At 38.8% G+C, this 17,661-nt stretch overlaps 1 protein-coding gene across 2 annotated transcripts in view; it reads left to right on the top strand.

The window, feature by feature from the left end:
* FAM204A (family with sequence similarity 204 member A) overlaps positions 1–16,748 on the top strand; it is a 28,979-nt gene extending 12,231 nt beyond the window's left edge. For both annotated transcript variants that reach the window (XM_019952990.2, XM_019952989.2), the window contains exons 6-8: positions 4,204–4,293; positions 16,152–16,258; positions 16,565–16,748. In XM_019952990.2, coding sequence (XP_019808549.1) covers positions 4,204–4,293; positions 16,152–16,258; positions 16,565–16,616 — 249 coding nt within the window. In that variant the 3' untranslated portion in view covers positions 16,617–16,748. The remainder of the gene's footprint in view (positions 1–4,203; positions 4,294–16,151; positions 16,259–16,564) is intronic.
* The last annotated feature ends 913 nt before the right edge of the window (positions 16,749–17,661 follow it).

Below are 17,661 nucleotides of genomic sequence, written 5' to 3'. Positions count from 1 at the left end.
AGTTTTACTTTGTTGTTTATTTGCTAAGTTGTGTCCATCTTTTTTTTTTTTTTGCGACCCCATGGACTGTAACCCACCAGGCTTCTTTGTCCATGGGATTTTCCAGGCAAGAAGACTGGTGTACGGGTTGCCATTTCCTTCTCCTGGGGGTCTTTCTGACTTGATTCAAGTCGTTTAAGTGGGTGTGATTTATATGTAAAAGTAACAACACTTAATTCTTTTTTTCCTTCCTCGTTTATGGAGAGATTACCTAATTTTTTCCCTAGATATTTAGATCTGATCATAGAACAGCAGACTTGAGTGAACAGTTCATTTGTATTGTTTAAAAGTTGAATGTATTATCTGATTGAATATTCAGTAGCAAAATGTCTGTAGAAATGCATTATGTTACAGTTTGACCTAAACAGTTTTAATTGGTATATTAAAAGAGATTTTACTACACACATACATATGATTAATCCTTAATGTTAAGCCTAGTACTCATAAGTTTCTTAGATACTTACAGTACTACTGCCTTGACATCTGCAACAAAACTGTTAGTTAGCGGTCACTTATTGCCTCATGGGAACCTGTCAGATACTGGCCTTAGATAATTTTCCACCTGTGACCAAATTGCCATCAGTAAGTTTGTACTGAGATATATCTTAAGCTAAATTCTGAGTCCTGCCAGAGGTATCTTAGGAGCATACTGAGGCCTTATCATCAGTCCTGTCCCCATCAGTTCTAATATTCATTGGAAGGACTGATGTTTCAACTGAATTTGAAATTCCTATACTTTGGCCACCTGATGCAAAGAGCTGATTGATTTGAAAAGACCCTGATGCTGGGAAAGATTGAAGGCGGGAGGAGAAGGGGACGACAGAGATGGTTGGATGGCATCACCGACTCAGTGGACACGAGTTTGAGTAAACTCTGTGAGTTGGTGATGGACAGGGAGGCCTGGCGTGCTGCAGTCCATGGGGTCACAAAGAGTCGGACATGACTGAGTGACTGAACTGACTGACGGACGGACTGAGGCCTTGCAGAGGATCAGCAGTGCTTCTGTGCCTCCTGCCACTCCTGTGGTGTGAAAGATGCCCTAGATATTTCCGGTAAAGGTTACTCTGGGGTCCAACTTACGACCTGTAGAAAGCATTACTACTCAAATCTTAGTTCGTGAGATGACTGACTGACTCAAAGTTGAAATTTTGGGTCTTACACTGTGTCTGAGCCCTTGACTAATTGTAACGAAGTCTGTAGTTACATAGACCTTCTCTTTGTTTTAATGGTATCCTGATAGATATAATGTGAATACCTTATTTATTGAGTGACTACTATGTTCTAAAACTTTGCTAGGTATTCTTTGCCTTTACTGTAGCTCTGCAAAGAATGTGGTAGTATTCTCATTTTACAGGTGAGAGAACTGCAGCCTGTAGAGGTTTGGAAACAAAACTCAGGGTTTCTTGGCCAGTAGGTAGAGGAGCTGGAATTTGAATCCAGGTTTGACCTCAGCAACTGTGTTCTTTGTAAACTGTTGTTAGCTTTTGGTCTTAAGGTGATAGAAATGTTTAACCTCAGGGTTATTATTATTATTATTTAAGCATTTTAAAAATATTTGGAATGTTACTATCTTCTTATAGAAGCAGAGTCTGGGTGTGTGTATGGAAGCAGAAATTTTTCAAAGCCAAAAGGAGCTATTATATTTTACTTAAATAAATTGCTTAAAAAGAAAAAAGAAAGGAGAAAAGGGGGAGAAGAAAGCAAAGTCATATCTAGTGAAACTTTTATTGATATTAAAAAAAAAACTTCTAAAAGAGCTAAAAACAAAGTTGAACATGTAAGGGGAATTCTAGAATTTTATTTCTAGGGGAGAATTTTGGTCGTCCATGCCGATTCTCTGATTTTCTCTAAGGAAACTGAAGCTTATGGGTTAAGTACCTCCTTTGCCTGGTGCTGTGATCACCTTCTCTGACTTCTGGCCCAGTGCTCTTCCCACTATATTAGAGGCTGGTTGGAATGGCTCGGGGAATGGGAGTTCGTCGATAGTAGAGAGATTTGTAATTTTAGCTCATTTATTTTTCAGTGAAAATTACACCAATCAGCTCAGCAGTTCATATGTTTCCAGAAAAGGGGAATGTTCTTGTTTTCCATTTTGGGGACTTTCACTGTAAGCTGTGTCTCCATGGTAACCAAAGGGAGTTAAGTTGATGGATTTCTAGGCCTCACCCCCAGAGTTTTCTGATTCAAATTTGAATTTTTAACAAGTTCTCAAATAGTGCCGATGCTGCTGGTTCAGACTCGAACTTTGAGAACTTCAGGCTTAGAGTCTAGTTTGAAAAGTTATTCATGAGTTGCAGGCCCGAAGGGAGGAGGGGAGACTCAGGAAGGGGCTGAAGGACTGTGAGAATAAATATGATGGTGCTAGAGTATGGGGTCCAAATGAAGCCCCGACAGGTTCACTTTCTCTGAGGACTTGAGGTAAGTGGAAAGGCAGAATCTTGTGTTTGGAGAGAATTCTAGATTGTGAAGCTCTTATGTGGCCTAGAGCAAGAGTATTCAAAGGTTTCGGGAGATAATGAACTGTGCCTGAGTGTAACCCAGTATACGCCTTCTTTCTTTGAAGAAGTCTGTATACGCCTTCTTTCTTTGAAGAAGTCTGATTGTCCTCATCATCCCTTACCCATCCTCTTCTAATAAAAAATCACCTAGGCAAACCTATACATAGTCATGTAGTTGATTTGCATTCTGGCACAAGCTCAGTTCACAGACTGGCATCATTTGCAGACTTGACCTGGAACATAGACCACACTTGTAGAGTCCCTGGCTTTGAGTGTAGGTTTGGGGTGGGGGTGGGGGCTGTTATTTAGTGGCCCCTGAAGATGAAGGATGTTGGAAGAGTGAGTCCAAGGATGTTGTTTGGATCATCAAGAGAGGAATTCTGCAGCAATACAAAAAAGAGAAATTTCTGGAGACTGGTGGATGATCACAAGACCAGGGTGGAAAAAGGACAGTCGAGCAGCATGGCCTGGGCTCAGAGCCTCTGAGAGGCTACTGAATGACACTCTGAAGCTCCAGTCCAGAGCGAGGGAAAAACCACATCGTCCCCCAGGCCTGGGTGGGGTGAAGGATTGTGAGAAGGAACAGTCTTCACTTAACACAGATGTCATCAGTGATAGCCTCCTGGGTCTTTGCTTCTGTAATCTTTTTAGGCACATTGTGCGTGGGCATTCTTAAAGTCTTGTTTCAACAAAGGCTCCATGGGAGTGAAGTTTCTCTTAAAATCAAGCAGTACTCTGATGGAAGAGACATTGCTTGGACTTCTTTTATTAGGTTAAGTAGGGAGAAGTCTATTAACCAAAAATGAGGAAGATACACTAGATAAGCCATTGGGATAAACTTTTCTTCTAAGAAACATATATTAGACTATCTCTTTAAAAAATTTGTATTTTCTTTGGTAATTATTTCTACAAACTAAAACTCAGTTATTTAAGTCTAACAAGTATCTTTTCATAGGATAGGATATATCCTACCTAGTCTGTTGGTAATCCCATGAACATTTTAATTATAACTTCATGAAGTAGCTTCAGCTAATAAATAGCATTTCCATAGGAAAGTAAAATATAACTTTCCTCCTGTGTTTAATATCCAACTTAGTACCCATAGAGACTAGGCGGGGCTGGTGAATGAAAGTATGGGCAGTAGAGAAAGGCAGAGGAAAAGGGTGGTTTAGAATATGGGCTCTGGGCAAATCTGTTAATAGATTCATGTGATGGCTTAACACTTAACAGACTTTGACTTGGATAAATTGATGAGTCCAAGCTTCTGTTTCTTTGTGTTCAAAACAGGATAACAGTTTTATTTCATCAAATTGTTACATGGATTAAATGAGCTTTCTTATAGTGAGAAAGGATGTGCTATATAATAAGTATGCCATAATTTCTAACTTACTATTATTAACATTGTTATCAAGGGAAAGTATAGTCGTTAGAATCACAGAAATGTGGATTTGCATCTCCTCCTTCTTAATTCAATTAATCTGACCCTGGCTAAGTCATTTAATATTGCTGATTCACTTTCTTATCAGTAAATAGGAGTGGTGGTCGTTGTGAGAACGCAGTAGTCTAAGTACATAATGTGTTTGGTGTGGTCCTGTGACATAGTCTTTGCTAGCAAGGGTTTGCCTTTCTTTCCTGCCTCTGAGTTTGAGATTTCTTTTCTTTCTAGTCGGGACTTGAAAAGAGGATAGACCAAGCTGTGGAAGAGTGGAACATTGAGAAGGCCGAGGAACTCAGCAACCAGCTAGCTACTCGTGAGGTAAGTCGGCCCCACCATGATGCTCTGCTGCGCTTTCAGATCTTCTGAAATGAGTGTACGTTCTTTGCATGATCACGAGTAAGTGCAGTGTTCAAATATTTGATCTAAGATTTTCTTTTCTGTCCATTTTCTTCCCTCTTAATCTCCCACTTATTTTGAAATACTGGGTTTTATTTTTGTCTTTAATGATAATAAATTATTCTTATATAAATCTTAATGCTGGAAATAACCCACGGTTGATCTTCAGCCTCTAGATTTGATCTAGTTCAGAGCTCTGTCTGCCAGTTGTGCTGAAAAGGCTAGCTTTCTTTTTCCATTTTCATCTTTAACTCAGTTTAACTCTCCCTGAGGGCGGCTGCGTGTTCTGGGGTCACATCTCTCTGCGTGTTCCTAACCCTTTCTCCCCAGAATGCTTTCTTACTGCATATTCTAAATAGTTCCCTCAGCTCTAAAGAAGTCTCAGCCTTTTTTTTAACCTAAAGTCTGTAGTATAAAGCTAATAGGTATATTGAATATTCTTTTCCCAAGTACCAAGGCATCCAGAAGATTCTCACTTGCACCCTCTGGGAGAAAGTTGCAAAATTTGTAAAACAGTTTCTGTTTGCCCTTCACTCAGATACCTGAAATGTTAACAGTCAACATTTGCTTGATCATTCTTTTCTGATTTATGTGTGCCTTATTTAGATTTGCCAAATATGTCAGTGATCGCCTTTATAATAAAAGAAAATTTTTCTTTTTTCCGGTCTTGGACGCTGAGTTTTGTTGTTGTCTTTTTAGTCTTTAATCTGGAATGTTTCCTCCGTCTGTCTGTGTTCCTCAGGACCGCAGTAGTTTTGAAGAGTAGCTGATGGTTTTGTAGGATGTCTGTCAAGTTTGCTTTGGCGCTTCCTCATGATTAGATTCATGTCGTGCATGTATTGGTGGGAAAATCACAGAAGTATCCTCAGTGCAGGATATCAGAATGCATGTGGCATCTATTTGTCTACTTTATTGATGATGTTCCTTTGATTATTTGCTTAAGGTGGTGTCTCCAGGTTTATTCTAACATCATTCTTCCCTGTGTAAATTAATAAGTATCTCGCAGAGAGGTGAGAGATGATTTGAGACTCTGTGAATATTCTTTTTCTCACTATTCTTTACCTACTAATTTTAGCAGTCATTGCTGATTGTTTTCCAGCTTGAGACAATTACTATTATAATTAAGATCTTGAAAACATTTGAGTGTACTTCTCATCTTTACCTGGCAACTCATATCTAAAATTTGTCTTCAGTGAGATACTGGATTCTAGAATCTCTTATGTATCTATGTTAAGTCTCCCAGTAACCTGGACAGTTGGCATATAGTTTCCCTCTGTGATGGGTATATTTTCCCTAAGGTATGCTGGGAGGGCTGGGGTCGTGGGCCCTCGTGTCCACCAGGGTTGCTTGTTCAGTCCCTCCTTGTCTGTCTCATCAGTGGTCACCTGTGAGCAGGAGGCTGCGTGTCAGAGAGAGCAGAGGTAGAGCCTCTGAGGCCTCAGACCTGTGTGTTTCCTTTGAGGGTATTGAATTTCTGTTTCTGTGTTTTTATTTGTCATACTGCTATTTTTGAAATGGGAATTGCATACTACTGACTAGGTATTTTCCATTTTAATAATAGTAATAAATAATTATAATAATATTATATGATAATATATAATATAATAGTAACAATAACATTTATATAAATAATAATACCCATTTAGGTTATTCTTTCCTGTCACGCTTTATGACAGATGAGATTGCTTTAAAAATATACCCCATTTTCAGCATTTGTAAAGATAGTAAGTATTTTCTCAGGAGTTCTTTTTACTTCCATACCAGCATAATGCTTTGTTCTAGTGAAAGAAAATTTATCTAGTGTGGGGTTAACGACTTCTGGTTAAAAGGAAAAAGAGTTATCGGGGCCCTCCTCTTTTCCTTGTATAAGTGGAAAGACATCTGGAAAGTGTTTACTGGCCACAGACACTGGAGAGATACTGATTACATGTTAATTAAACACCTATGGAAGAATAACTAAAGTAATCGAGACGTAATTCTTGAATAAATAGTTTAGTTTGAGGTTTAAGTTTTTCGTGTTTATCTCCATTGTGCCAATCACTGTGGATATGAAAGACGAGATTTTGAGAAGTAAGTAATCGTAAGTTTGGGGCAGAAACCCTTTATGAATTAAAGGTGTATATGCATGGTGGGTGTCCTTTTGGAAATCAGGTATACTGGTTTTGAATCAGTACCGTTTTCTTTTTTCAAGAAGCAGTGAGTGGGATGTGCTGATAAAGCCTTTGCTCAGAGGCACAGATCTCAAGAGTTCTTAAAGCCTTTTCCAACTGTAATAAGTGAAACTAATTTTTGATGTTTAACATTTGTAAGCCTGTGAAACCAACAGGGCAGTATCAGTATTGGGAAGAGTGAAGCCAAAAGTAGAAGCCATGTCTGAGAATGGGCCTCGAAAACGGTTCCTCAGAACAGAACAAAACAAAATAAACTGGTATGTCAAAATAAAGCCGTCAGTGCACTAGCATGACACAGCAAGCACGTGTTTTTCCAGAATCACATACCCTTAGGTTAATGATGACATTAAAGATGGGTGTAATCTGGCGTGGGGGATGGCTTAAGTTCACATGTTGGAAACCGAGATTGTGCTGTCAAATTTGGCTTTGCCATGTAGTAATGTGGTTGCTTTGGGAAAGTCCATCCTATCGATTAAATCCTTCTTTGTTGTTAACAATCTTGGAGGAGAGATAAAAGTGGAAAAATACACTTGGGTTTGTGTCATACCGATGAAAATGTTCTAATTTGAAAAAAAAAAGCTCTTAAAAAATGACTATATATGTATGTATACATACACATGCACATTCACACACACGTTTGAGCACATTTATAGCTTCTTAACCTCAGGCCTGAACTGGAAGAACATTCCATTTATTGATAGTGATCCTCAAAAATGCCATCCTTTGGTTCTTATCTTTTCTGACACACTTTGTTACAGTCCAGATCATACCAATTTGTAGACACAAGTATTTAAAATGAAGTGCTAAGCCTAGATTTAATAAAGTAAGCGGCATTTCAGTTGAATCTCACATTTTGAAAACAGACTTTGTCTCTAGGCATCTTCATGTTAGGCTGCTGTACATAAAAACCAACTTGGTTTGGCAGCAGACAGTGAATTTCTACCATTGAATGAGTCACACCTACATTAACTAGAAAATATATTGCTTTCAATTATAGCTGTGCCATGTTAGGGCAAAAATGAGTGGGGAGGAGAGGCTGCCAGTGAATTTTGTTTGAGCTTTGTATATAGCTCATGCCCCTGAAGGTTACCTTTTCTGTAAGTGATTCAAATAGGATGATCTTTGACAGCACCAGCTAAACTTAATTCCTTGAAAACATCAGTACATACTTTATGTTGTAATGTTACAACTATTTTATGTAACTTATAGTAATTAAAAAAAATAATTTGCAAGGTATTAATATTCATATCTGAAATATTTTGGTTATAATCTGCTGTCTTTGCTAAGGTCAATAACCTTCAGTTGGAGTAATGATATAAAATGTTTCATATCTTAAAGCTTTTTGCACCAACTTATAACTTCAGCCTTTTGTACTATTAAACACAGTATTTATTTAGAATCTAACCAAGGTGTCACAAGTACAAATGATAAAAAACAGTGTCTCACTTTGATAGTGTTCTTCTTATAGGTAATGATAAATATTTCACTGGCAGTATGAATTAAACTGAAGATCTAATTTTAGCTTTATTAAATTTCTTAAATAGGCTACTTAGATTTTTGGATTCCAAAACATAGGTGAAGTTAATAGTGTTGAAATAGTAATAGTTTGTTAATATTTAAATAGGGCAAGGTAGGAATGGTCTTTTTAAAAAACCAATGTTTGAATTGATTGAGTTGTATTCTTTCCTAGCTAAATACATTAAATACTCTCTAAATTTGGGGCAGATTAGTAATTTGTTGGTGAAGTTCTATTTTTAGAGCCATTTCCTAGAAAAATCTTAAGGCGTTCTTGTTGGAGAGGGGTATATATACACATTTGAGGCATTAGTTTTTGTATTTTATGTTAATGTGTAGGAAGAACTATTTCTCAGAAATATTTCCTATGCTACAGCACCTGTTCTGGCACTCAGAATTTTTCCATTACAATTCATTGTTGGGCTATAGTTTCCTTGAGAGGATTCTGGCTGTAATTCACCCTTTGATTTTGATTATTAATTTCATGTCGATGTACACACTGCATTGTCTTGATGGAATAAGAGCTTCAGTTCACCCGCCTCCCCCCAACATAACTTCCCCTAATAGAACAGTTTTGACAGATGTAGCTATCAAAGTACCTGGAGCATTTGCATATCCAGAGTTCAGAACTGACACATTTGTTTCAATTTTTGAGATAGAGATGCTGCCAAACCTGGTTAAGTTTGAAGTTGCTTCTCATCAGTGCTGTTTCCAGAGCTCTGATATTTTAGGAAAGTTGTTTGCTTGCATCACATTAAAAAAAAAAAAAAAGAGCTGAGTTGATGGATATTATAGTGAAGAAGGTCTTGTGGTTCTAAACTCTTGATTCTCTAATCCAGAGGGCAAAATTATTTTCTTCCTGTTTTTGTGACTACTTTTAGAACTCTCTTAACAACCATGATTCCAGAGGTAAGGCTATTGTTCAGATATGAAGCTGAACATATATTCCAGTTAGCTGTTACCAGAATTGATCACTAGAACCTGTGACTCTAAGAAGGCCAGCAGGTGCTTTCTGTTTTCTTAATTATTACGATTTCTAGCCACTGAAGATAGGGTAAACAAAGCACAAATACATTAAGTGGTACCTGTTGGTACACAGTAAGAATTTAAAATTGAATATCTCCATTTAACATCTTGATTTTACAGAAAGGAGATTTCCTGTGTTGTGAATTCCAGGGGTGTGTATGAAGAATACATTGTTTCAGAGTCATCTAATGCCTGCCAACTGTCTGGCAAAATTTATTTTATGTCCCTCTTTGAAATTTTACTCCCCTACCTCCCACCCCTTACTTTTACTTTCTTTTGGTCTTTCCATTAGACAGGAGAGTGTAGGACCATTTTCTTTGCAGTATATTTCACTGATTAGCTCTGGGAGCGAATCTGGGACACTGGGGCAAAGAAGTCCTCACTGAACAGGCTCTTGCTGGTCGGCGGTGATCAGCCACCTGGGGAGGCTGCCTGCCATGGAGGGAGGGGTGTGTGCCTCCGTTAAGGATCATGTAGAAATGACTCACTTTCATTAACTTTGGTCATTTCTCAGTGGTTTTTTAATTTAAACGTTCCTCTTTGTGTCATTTTGTAGTCTGTGCATAGTCCGGGGGGCTTTTCAATGGTGATTTTAATTCTTTGAAGCCTTGTTCTCCTTAGTTCTTAAAAGTAATTCAGTTATTTCATATAGATGAACAGGTAGCACAATGTATGGAAAATAAGCTCTGCCTGTCCAGGTGAGGGAAGGCCTAGTTGAATTCCTTTACGTGAAGCCGAAAGATACGTTCTTTGCTATAAAAAATGGTGTACATCCTTGAAGTTGGAGCATTTTAATATGAGAAAAATAAAAATGGTACTGAGTGATGGGGTTTCCTCTCAGGCTTTTAGGTGTGCTTTTTAGATCTCATTGCACTGAGGACGTTTTCTTTCAACCTTTGGGGAATGATTGGGTGATCACCTAGAGTGGTGTTCCTTATGCTCTCTTTTAATTATGTTTATGGTGCTTTTAACAAACCTTAAAAAAAGATTTCAGATGTTACAAGTCTAATTAAAGAGACAGACAAAGCACAGTTTATACTGTAGATTTTTTCTGCAGTTCAATTAATCAGCATGTTTTCTCTTTTAATTAAAACCATTTTAGTAAATTAAAGCCCACAGCAAAACACATATATAATTTGTTTGTAATTAGCTCTTAATTGGTGGTAGTTGAAGCTTAGCACCCTTGGTTTCTTTCTTCATGATTGCCATTTTATTAGCAGCCAGTCATTAATTAATCTTTTTCTAATTAGCTTATAAAACTGTTGATGGCACATTATTGTAAATGTGATTTTAAGTTCAAAGCTTGTTAATAAGCTTTCTTACTTAGAAGAACAGAGATAAAGAAATTGCTGAAAACAGTACTACAGTTCTTTAAAAAAAAGAAAAACTGTCTTTCTGATGGGGACTGTGTAAAGCATCTAACAGCTTATGGTTAATTTTTTTCCCTTATGAATGGAATAAGTTGCTTGATTATAAATGCCTCTATCCAGGAGTAATTTCAACAGTATAACGTCTTTTCTCCCCCCTTTGGAATACTGTAATCTACATATAATTTGAAGCCTTAATAGTCATCATTAAACCAGGTGTTACATAAACTATTTCACTATGAAATCAGAGTTGAGGAAAGGTGAATCATACATATTTATACATGTAAATATACAATATATGTAATGTGTCTATACAAATATATCTTATATTTTAAAAACAGGGTTTGTTGGGTTATGCCTTGAAGTAAAAACCATTTGGCTTTAACTGATTTGTAGTTAAATAGGTGTTAAATAACGTGTTTGTGCAGTTGTGCACACAACATAGATATACGTAGTACACAAACATGGAAACCTGTGCATGCACGTTTTAAGGTGACAGTGAAATTAGGCTGTTCTTTCTAACAGAGGGAAGAAGACTTGATTTAAAGTCAGTATTTAAATGACTGGACATGCCGTAGCTTATTTGCTGTCCTCAGAGCTTCGGCATCTCAGGTATGTCCGTGGAAATGTACCAGTCCCACTGAAGACATCCTGAATTCACTGCAGCACCTGCCATGTTAACCTGTGGTTTGAATAAAACACATTAGCCACGTCATATTGTTTATTGAAATATATTACCGATTTCATAAAACTTAACTTCATGGTATTCTGAGCTGTTCATCAGTAATTTTGCAAAGTTTTGAAAGTTATTAAAAAGAAAAAAATAAAGCATCATTGGTCCTTGGAAGTGCTTTTTCTTCTTTGCTGTTTGAACTTTGCATGTTATTTCAACTTTGGCTATTTCTCTGCTTGTTTTTAAGAAGGCATTTTATGATGCCATGCAAGAGACACTAGAAAGGGATAGCTGACAAGGAAAAAATTAAAAATTGGATAAAAAGTAAATGAATAATGTCATATTACCAAAAAGATGAGAGGCTAATTTGTGCCGACTTTTTGCTAATTTTGTTCAAGCCTCAAAATGAGGAGCTGTCAGCGTTCTGTGTAGCACTGATGACAGTGCCAATGATCCATGAAATAAGCTGCCGCTGGCTTTGTTCTGATAAGAATGAACAAATCTGCACAATGTTCGGCTCCCAGAATCTCATTTTCATACTTGCATGCAGGCGAAAAGAAATAAGCTGTTTGCAGGCTTGATTAATCAGACGTTGGAGGGGTTTTTGTCTCTTTGATCTCTTTCGTCTCCTAGGTAACTTGCTTGACATTAATGTTGAGCTTGAGTAAAGACAATCAGGAATTGTCGACCAAACTGATATAAAAATTAAAGACCTTAACACTTTAAGTACTCCAGTAATGGTTCCGCTTTACTTCAGAAAACATCTGTTTTCATTTAATTAAAGAACAAAAGAGAATGGCATAAATATTTTTCATAGAGACCTATTATTCCAAAGTTAAAGTATGATAATTGGTATTTTTAAATAAGTGCCTTGAAAGTGTGTAAAAGGGAGGGAAACTTCATAAATCTGTTACAAGCTAGTAATTTGAAGATGAGTAAAATATTTTATGAAATGGATAAGAAGTTTACAGTGATGCTAGATGAAGCTGTTTGAATCAGATTCTTTAAATGATTATCAGCAAACTTTAGCAGGGCAAGGTTTAGCGAGAAAAACTAACTTTATTTTGCAAGTTTGTCTTTTAAAAATCTTGACTATGTTACACGATGTGCCATTATATCTGTTTTACAACCCAATATGATTTACACATGCTCAACCTGTAAAATTGAAAGGAATTAAAAAAGTGTCGCCGTGCATTTGCTTGAGGTTATGCAGACGCTTTTACAAATCTTCCAAGTGGCTGTAGAGATGAACGCCTCAAGGGTCCAGCCGGGGCCCTGCTTTCCCAACCAGCTAAAGCCCTTATCTGAAATCCAAGCAAAGTACCATTAATCTTTCTGAAAGACCTTTTATGGCTTTTAATATATCCCAAATTAGAACATTTTACACCCTTGGTTCCTGAAATATGGTGATAAAAAGCCTTTAGAGCTTAATTTTCCTTACCGCTTGCTCTGACCAATTTGCAGTTCTTTGTGATAATGTTTAGACACCTTAATTAAAATGCAGCAAAATATTGGATGTTCTATATGGAAAATGCTGATACTTTGACGACACACAGAAGAAATTCTGTATATATTTTTATTCTTGAAAAAAATTTCTTCCCACATGGTGTTGCTCTAGTTATCTGATGACCCGAAGCCGTTTTTTAATATAAAAACCATTGACCAGGCTTTTGTGATGTTTACATTGGGCCCGAAGATGCTTTTTTTCTTTTTAGAGAAGCGAAAGGGGGATTCTTGGGGACCTATTCTGTTTGTTTGTAATATTGAAACATAGCGTGGTATTCTTTTTCTTCTGGAGCTTGGCTTAGTCTTCTTGCCTGGGAAAACATGTTTCTTCTCAACTGTCTTTTCTATAGAAGATCTTATGATCCTTTCAGATTTCCAAATATTTCCGTTCTTTTTCTTTTCTCCTTGGGAGTAAGTAAAACACATTCATCTTAAGCATGCAAAGGCCCCAGCCTTGATAGGACTTTTCATCATCCTTACAAGCTAAAAGATCCTTTCAGTTAAATACATAGACCAGGCTTGTTTAATGTTTATCAGTTAAAGAACATTTCATTGAACCTAACCCCAGGCAAAATACAGTTAGAAAACAGACTTTCCTACAAACAAGTCTGTTGGAAAGTATTGCCTACGTACCTATCGCTTACGCTGTTCAGTCTGCAAATCGATGGAGCCCTCCCATGTAAATACATGTTTCTTACGCTGTCATGAAGTATTTGTAAGAAGTTTATTCCGCGTCTTACGTGGTGCGTGTGCTCTCAGTCTTATCTGCGATGCTGATTGTGCTGGGTTTGGCCTTCATGTTGCTAGAAATTCTCCCTTCTAAGAGTTTGTGACTATGCTGAAAGGAGTTCACGTGAATCAAATGACCACAGTCAGGGTCCAGACATACTGAGATGGTCTTTGGTTTGTCTACTCCGAATCCAGAAAACCCATGTTGGGAAATTTCAGTAAGTTAAAGATATAAGCTGCACCATAATTTACAACAGTTTCAAGAAATAATTTTGTCTCACGGTTAATGGTACATAGCAGCTGTATACTTCAGGTCATTTTTGTTTCATACTCAAAAGTATAGGCTCACTTTAAATAGAAGATAAACTAGCTGAGGTGGGGTGATCTCAGCAAAGCTATTGTATATGAGATTTGTATTTGCTGTCTAATAAATAGGAATATAATTAGACAAATACGGAATTCCGTGTTTTACCTTTTGGAGGTGGGAGACAGAGAAGGAGGCTATCCTGCGCAAATGTGGGGAGACCCGGCGTACCTCTTAAACTGAAGGCGAGCTGTGTGTCCTGATAGTAGGCAGCTCCTTAGGTGCGCTTCCTACTCCCCTCGCGTCCCCCAGCACCCCTTCGCCAGGTGGAATTGTACTCTGACCAGAGGGCTGTGAGCAGAGATGCTGTGTGCGCTTCTGGACTAAAGCACCGAAGAGCCAGTATGAGCCCCTCCAGCCAGCTCTTCTCTGCCACTGAGACTTGAAAGCCGTGTGTTGAGATGCTGGCAGCACCAGATGGAGAGCCTGGCCAGTCCACAGCTGACGTGAAGTGAAACAGAAATAAAAGTTCAACCAGTGAGATTTGGAGATTTGTCGGATACTGCAGTTTTGACTAGCCTAACCCAACAGGCACTAACTTGATTTTTTTTACATTTATGACAAACGGATGGCTTTTAGTCGATAGGAAATCCATCTTCATGATGAATGATGCCACAGCATTCTTCTGAGCTTTGTTTTCTCCTTCGATGAGGAAGCTACAGCCCTTTGATTCTTAGCCTTTTCTTAGTTGACTTAAATAAACTGTTCCGTGGTGAAGAACTGAAAGTGAAAAGAGAGCCAAGAGAACAGGGCAGGGATTGAAGCCATCAGATGTAACTGACAGCCCCTTCTCCCTAGCTCCCTCCACCCCAGCCCTCTTGTTCAAAGCCGTGTCTGCAGCACCCGCAGCAGTGCCTGGCAAAATAATGCATTGGTGCCCTCATGATATTGGTTGCACGAATGTCCTCCTTGTGAGAAAAGATGGTGACGACGGTGGTGGTGCTAGTGTTGGCTGAGGTATCAGGAAGACTCTGACTTGGTCTCTTGTCCCAGGTGGGCTCCCAGCCACAAGTCCTCCTTCCTTCAGTGGCTTTCCTTTGGGTTTCGACCACCTCAGCACACTGGCTTGACTGTCACATTGTTTCCATCTGCTTACCTTCTTTATGTGTATTCTTTCCTGGACTGAAAAATCAGATCTGTTTTTGTTCTCGTTTGTAAACCCCGGGCAGTGCTTGATGACTGCTTATTTCTTTCATCCTAAAAAGAAGCTGTCCTCCAAGGTGAGCTGAAAGGAGTGGCAGGCAAGCCAAACTTCACTTTCCTAGGTCAGCTTCTCTCCTTACACGTGAGCCCCTAACTGCCGGCCGTGCCTCACTGTCGGCAAGCAGGTCCCCAAACCTTGGGCTGTGATACTGTGGCCGGAGAGTGGCTTCTGGGCCCTTTCCTCTCGTACACAAGTCTGCCGGCTGCTGAAACGCAGTAGGCTGCGGTCAGAGAGAGAAAAGGAAAGAAACACCAGGAAGAGGTTTTTGTAGCCTTTGTTGTTTTAACAGATACTTTTGAGCCTTCCATGTAGGCGGGCATTTTTAAAATTGGAGCCCACTAAAAACAGAAGAGCCCCATGCCTGTCCTGGAGACACTCACTGAGGAACAGCTCTGCGGCCAGAGGGCCATGGAGAGTCCACTGTCGGAACTGTAGGCTGTGGCGTAGAAGCTGAAGGGCTGGAGAAATACAAAAACGAAGATGGTGTTGGGTTGAGTTAGAGGAGTTTTGGGGGGCGGGGCCGCGAGGACGCTTTGTTCTGCTGGGACCTTTAGGACTGGGGCAGATGAGTGGAAGGAGGGTGAAGGGGGCTGCTGGCAGGGAACGCTGTGGTCCTGGGGCCCCGCCTTTTTGCCTCCTGGCACCCCTTATATTCTTTTTTCTATCAGTGAGTGCAAAGCGATTGCCCATCACACAAAGTGTGTTTATCAAGTAGTAATTAGCTTTCCCGTGTTTTATTAATCACATCTATGACTGCCAATCCGAGCTTCTGATCAGTGTGAGATAACGGATGCGCCCATACCGAGTTGCTATAATTCTAGCCCAAAGCAAAGACACTGGATGTCTCTGTCAGCCTGCTCCACCTTATCAGGGTAAATTCCTGTCTGTCCTACTGAAATGCTGAAAGCGCTTCAAGATCTTCATCCACAGGCCTGGTGGGCCCTCAAGGGGCCTTGGTGTGGGAAGGAGCTCCATCCGGGAGACTTGCATAGCTAGGGTAAAGGGCTGGCTGAGGGAGCAGAGGAGAAAAGGGACTGCATCTTTGCATTTGTGGTGGTACTTTGGCGGTTTCAGAGGCCTAAGCATTAAGAATTTCCATTCTTTGCACGTGTAAAGTAAGGTTGACCTGGCTTTCTTACCCACAAATTCTCAAGTATCTGTATCATTGTAATTCTTGTATCAGCTAGAATATTTATTTTCACTTTTTCTCGTTTGTAATTCTTAGCTTGGTGTAAAAATTGCCAAAGCTATTGCCTGCCACAACTTCGTGAAAGCCAAAAAGGAGGCTGAAAATTCACAGGTTGCACGAAAAAAGAAGAAACTTGCCTGGGGGTGAGTTTTAAGAATTTTTTTAAAATTAGTGATTCTACAAACTTCATAGCAATTACAGAAATCCTGTGATACATTTTGTGAATCCAGTTTGTGCATAATGTTATTCATTTTATTCTTTGGATCTTTGCTGCATGTTTATCAGATTATAAATATAGAGGCATGTTTTCATCCTATTTGATATTTATTTTGTAATTGATGGAGTGTGCGAAAACTTTTTTAAGTTTATTTTACTTTGGCACTTAGTAAACAGGTTACTTCAGTAAAGTATTTAGAAATGAATCGAGATTTTCATGTTCTTCATTTTAGATTTGAAGCAAAGAAGAGGTGGGAAACCAAAAGCAACATGGGATATATGTGACTTGCCAGAGTTCTTCAAGACCTTTGAGGCTTCACTCGAGTCTTCAGTTGCTCAATTTACTAAAAAAGATTTTGTCAGAAAATTGATGGAAGTAGAAAAAATAAGCATAAAATTTGGGAGTTGATTATCAAATCGTTTTTCAGTCTTTTTCTAAAGAGTCCATCCCACTGAAGTGAGTGAAGTGGACCATCCCATTATTTGTGCAAGTAATCCAAGCATATATACAGGGGGAAAGATAAGGATAGGATTTATTTATTTATTTATGTAGACCTCCAGTATAGAATCAGTTTTACTTTTCCTCCATTTGCTGGAGCATAGCCAGTGAGCTCCGTGTACTTCCTTTTCTGCACGCAGTGTAACTGCACTCACTCTGGAGCTGTTTTTAAGATGGGCATTTGTTTATAATGGATTAGTCATAAGTGCAAGAAAGATCCTGTGTTTACAAATGCCTTTATCTTAATGTTACAAAACTAATTATCAGTTCTTTATTGTAGGCAGTAGAGTTGATATTTCATAGTAACATAATACAGGTAATTGATTAATCTTTGTGTACCTTCAGGTTAAATAACACCATTTTAAAAAAGGACAGAATCTAACAGTGTTTGGAGAATGATTTAAATTCAGGTTCTCTGCCTGGAGATGTCTTCCTAAATATCTCTCTCAGCCGTGTCACTCTTTAAATTATGAGATGGTTCTTGGAGAAATTGATATAATGGTTCTAGACAGTGGTAACTCCAGACATTGAGACCTTGAACCTTCACTCCTCCCCCCCATTGCTCCGGGAACCACTGAATGCTTGCATACGGATAAAGAAGACTGGCGCCCTGCTAAGTGACTTTCACTGCAGGTGTGTTTCAGAGTCCCAACTAGAAAGGGCTTTGAGAAATTGTCTCAAGTTGGTGGACAAGCCCACAGCTGGATGCTGTGATTTTTTTTTTTTTTTTTTTGCAAGCCTGGGTTATTTTGGCAGCTCCCTCTTGGTGCTCAGTCGAGGTAAAGAACTGCTTATTGTGGTTTCCATCTTGTCCCTTCCTGCTACTTCATC

Source organism: Bos indicus, chromosome 26 (genome assembly GCF_029378745.1).
Source record: "Bos indicus isolate NIAB-ARS_2022 breed Sahiwal x Tharparkar chromosome 26, NIAB-ARS_B.indTharparkar_mat_pri_1.0, whole genome shotgun sequence".
Classification (NCBI taxonomy): Eukaryota; Metazoa; Chordata; class Mammalia; order Artiodactyla; family Bovidae; genus Bos; species Bos indicus.
Note: the sequence above shows the minus strand (reverse complement) of the source record. Positions and strands in the feature narration are given on the sequence as shown.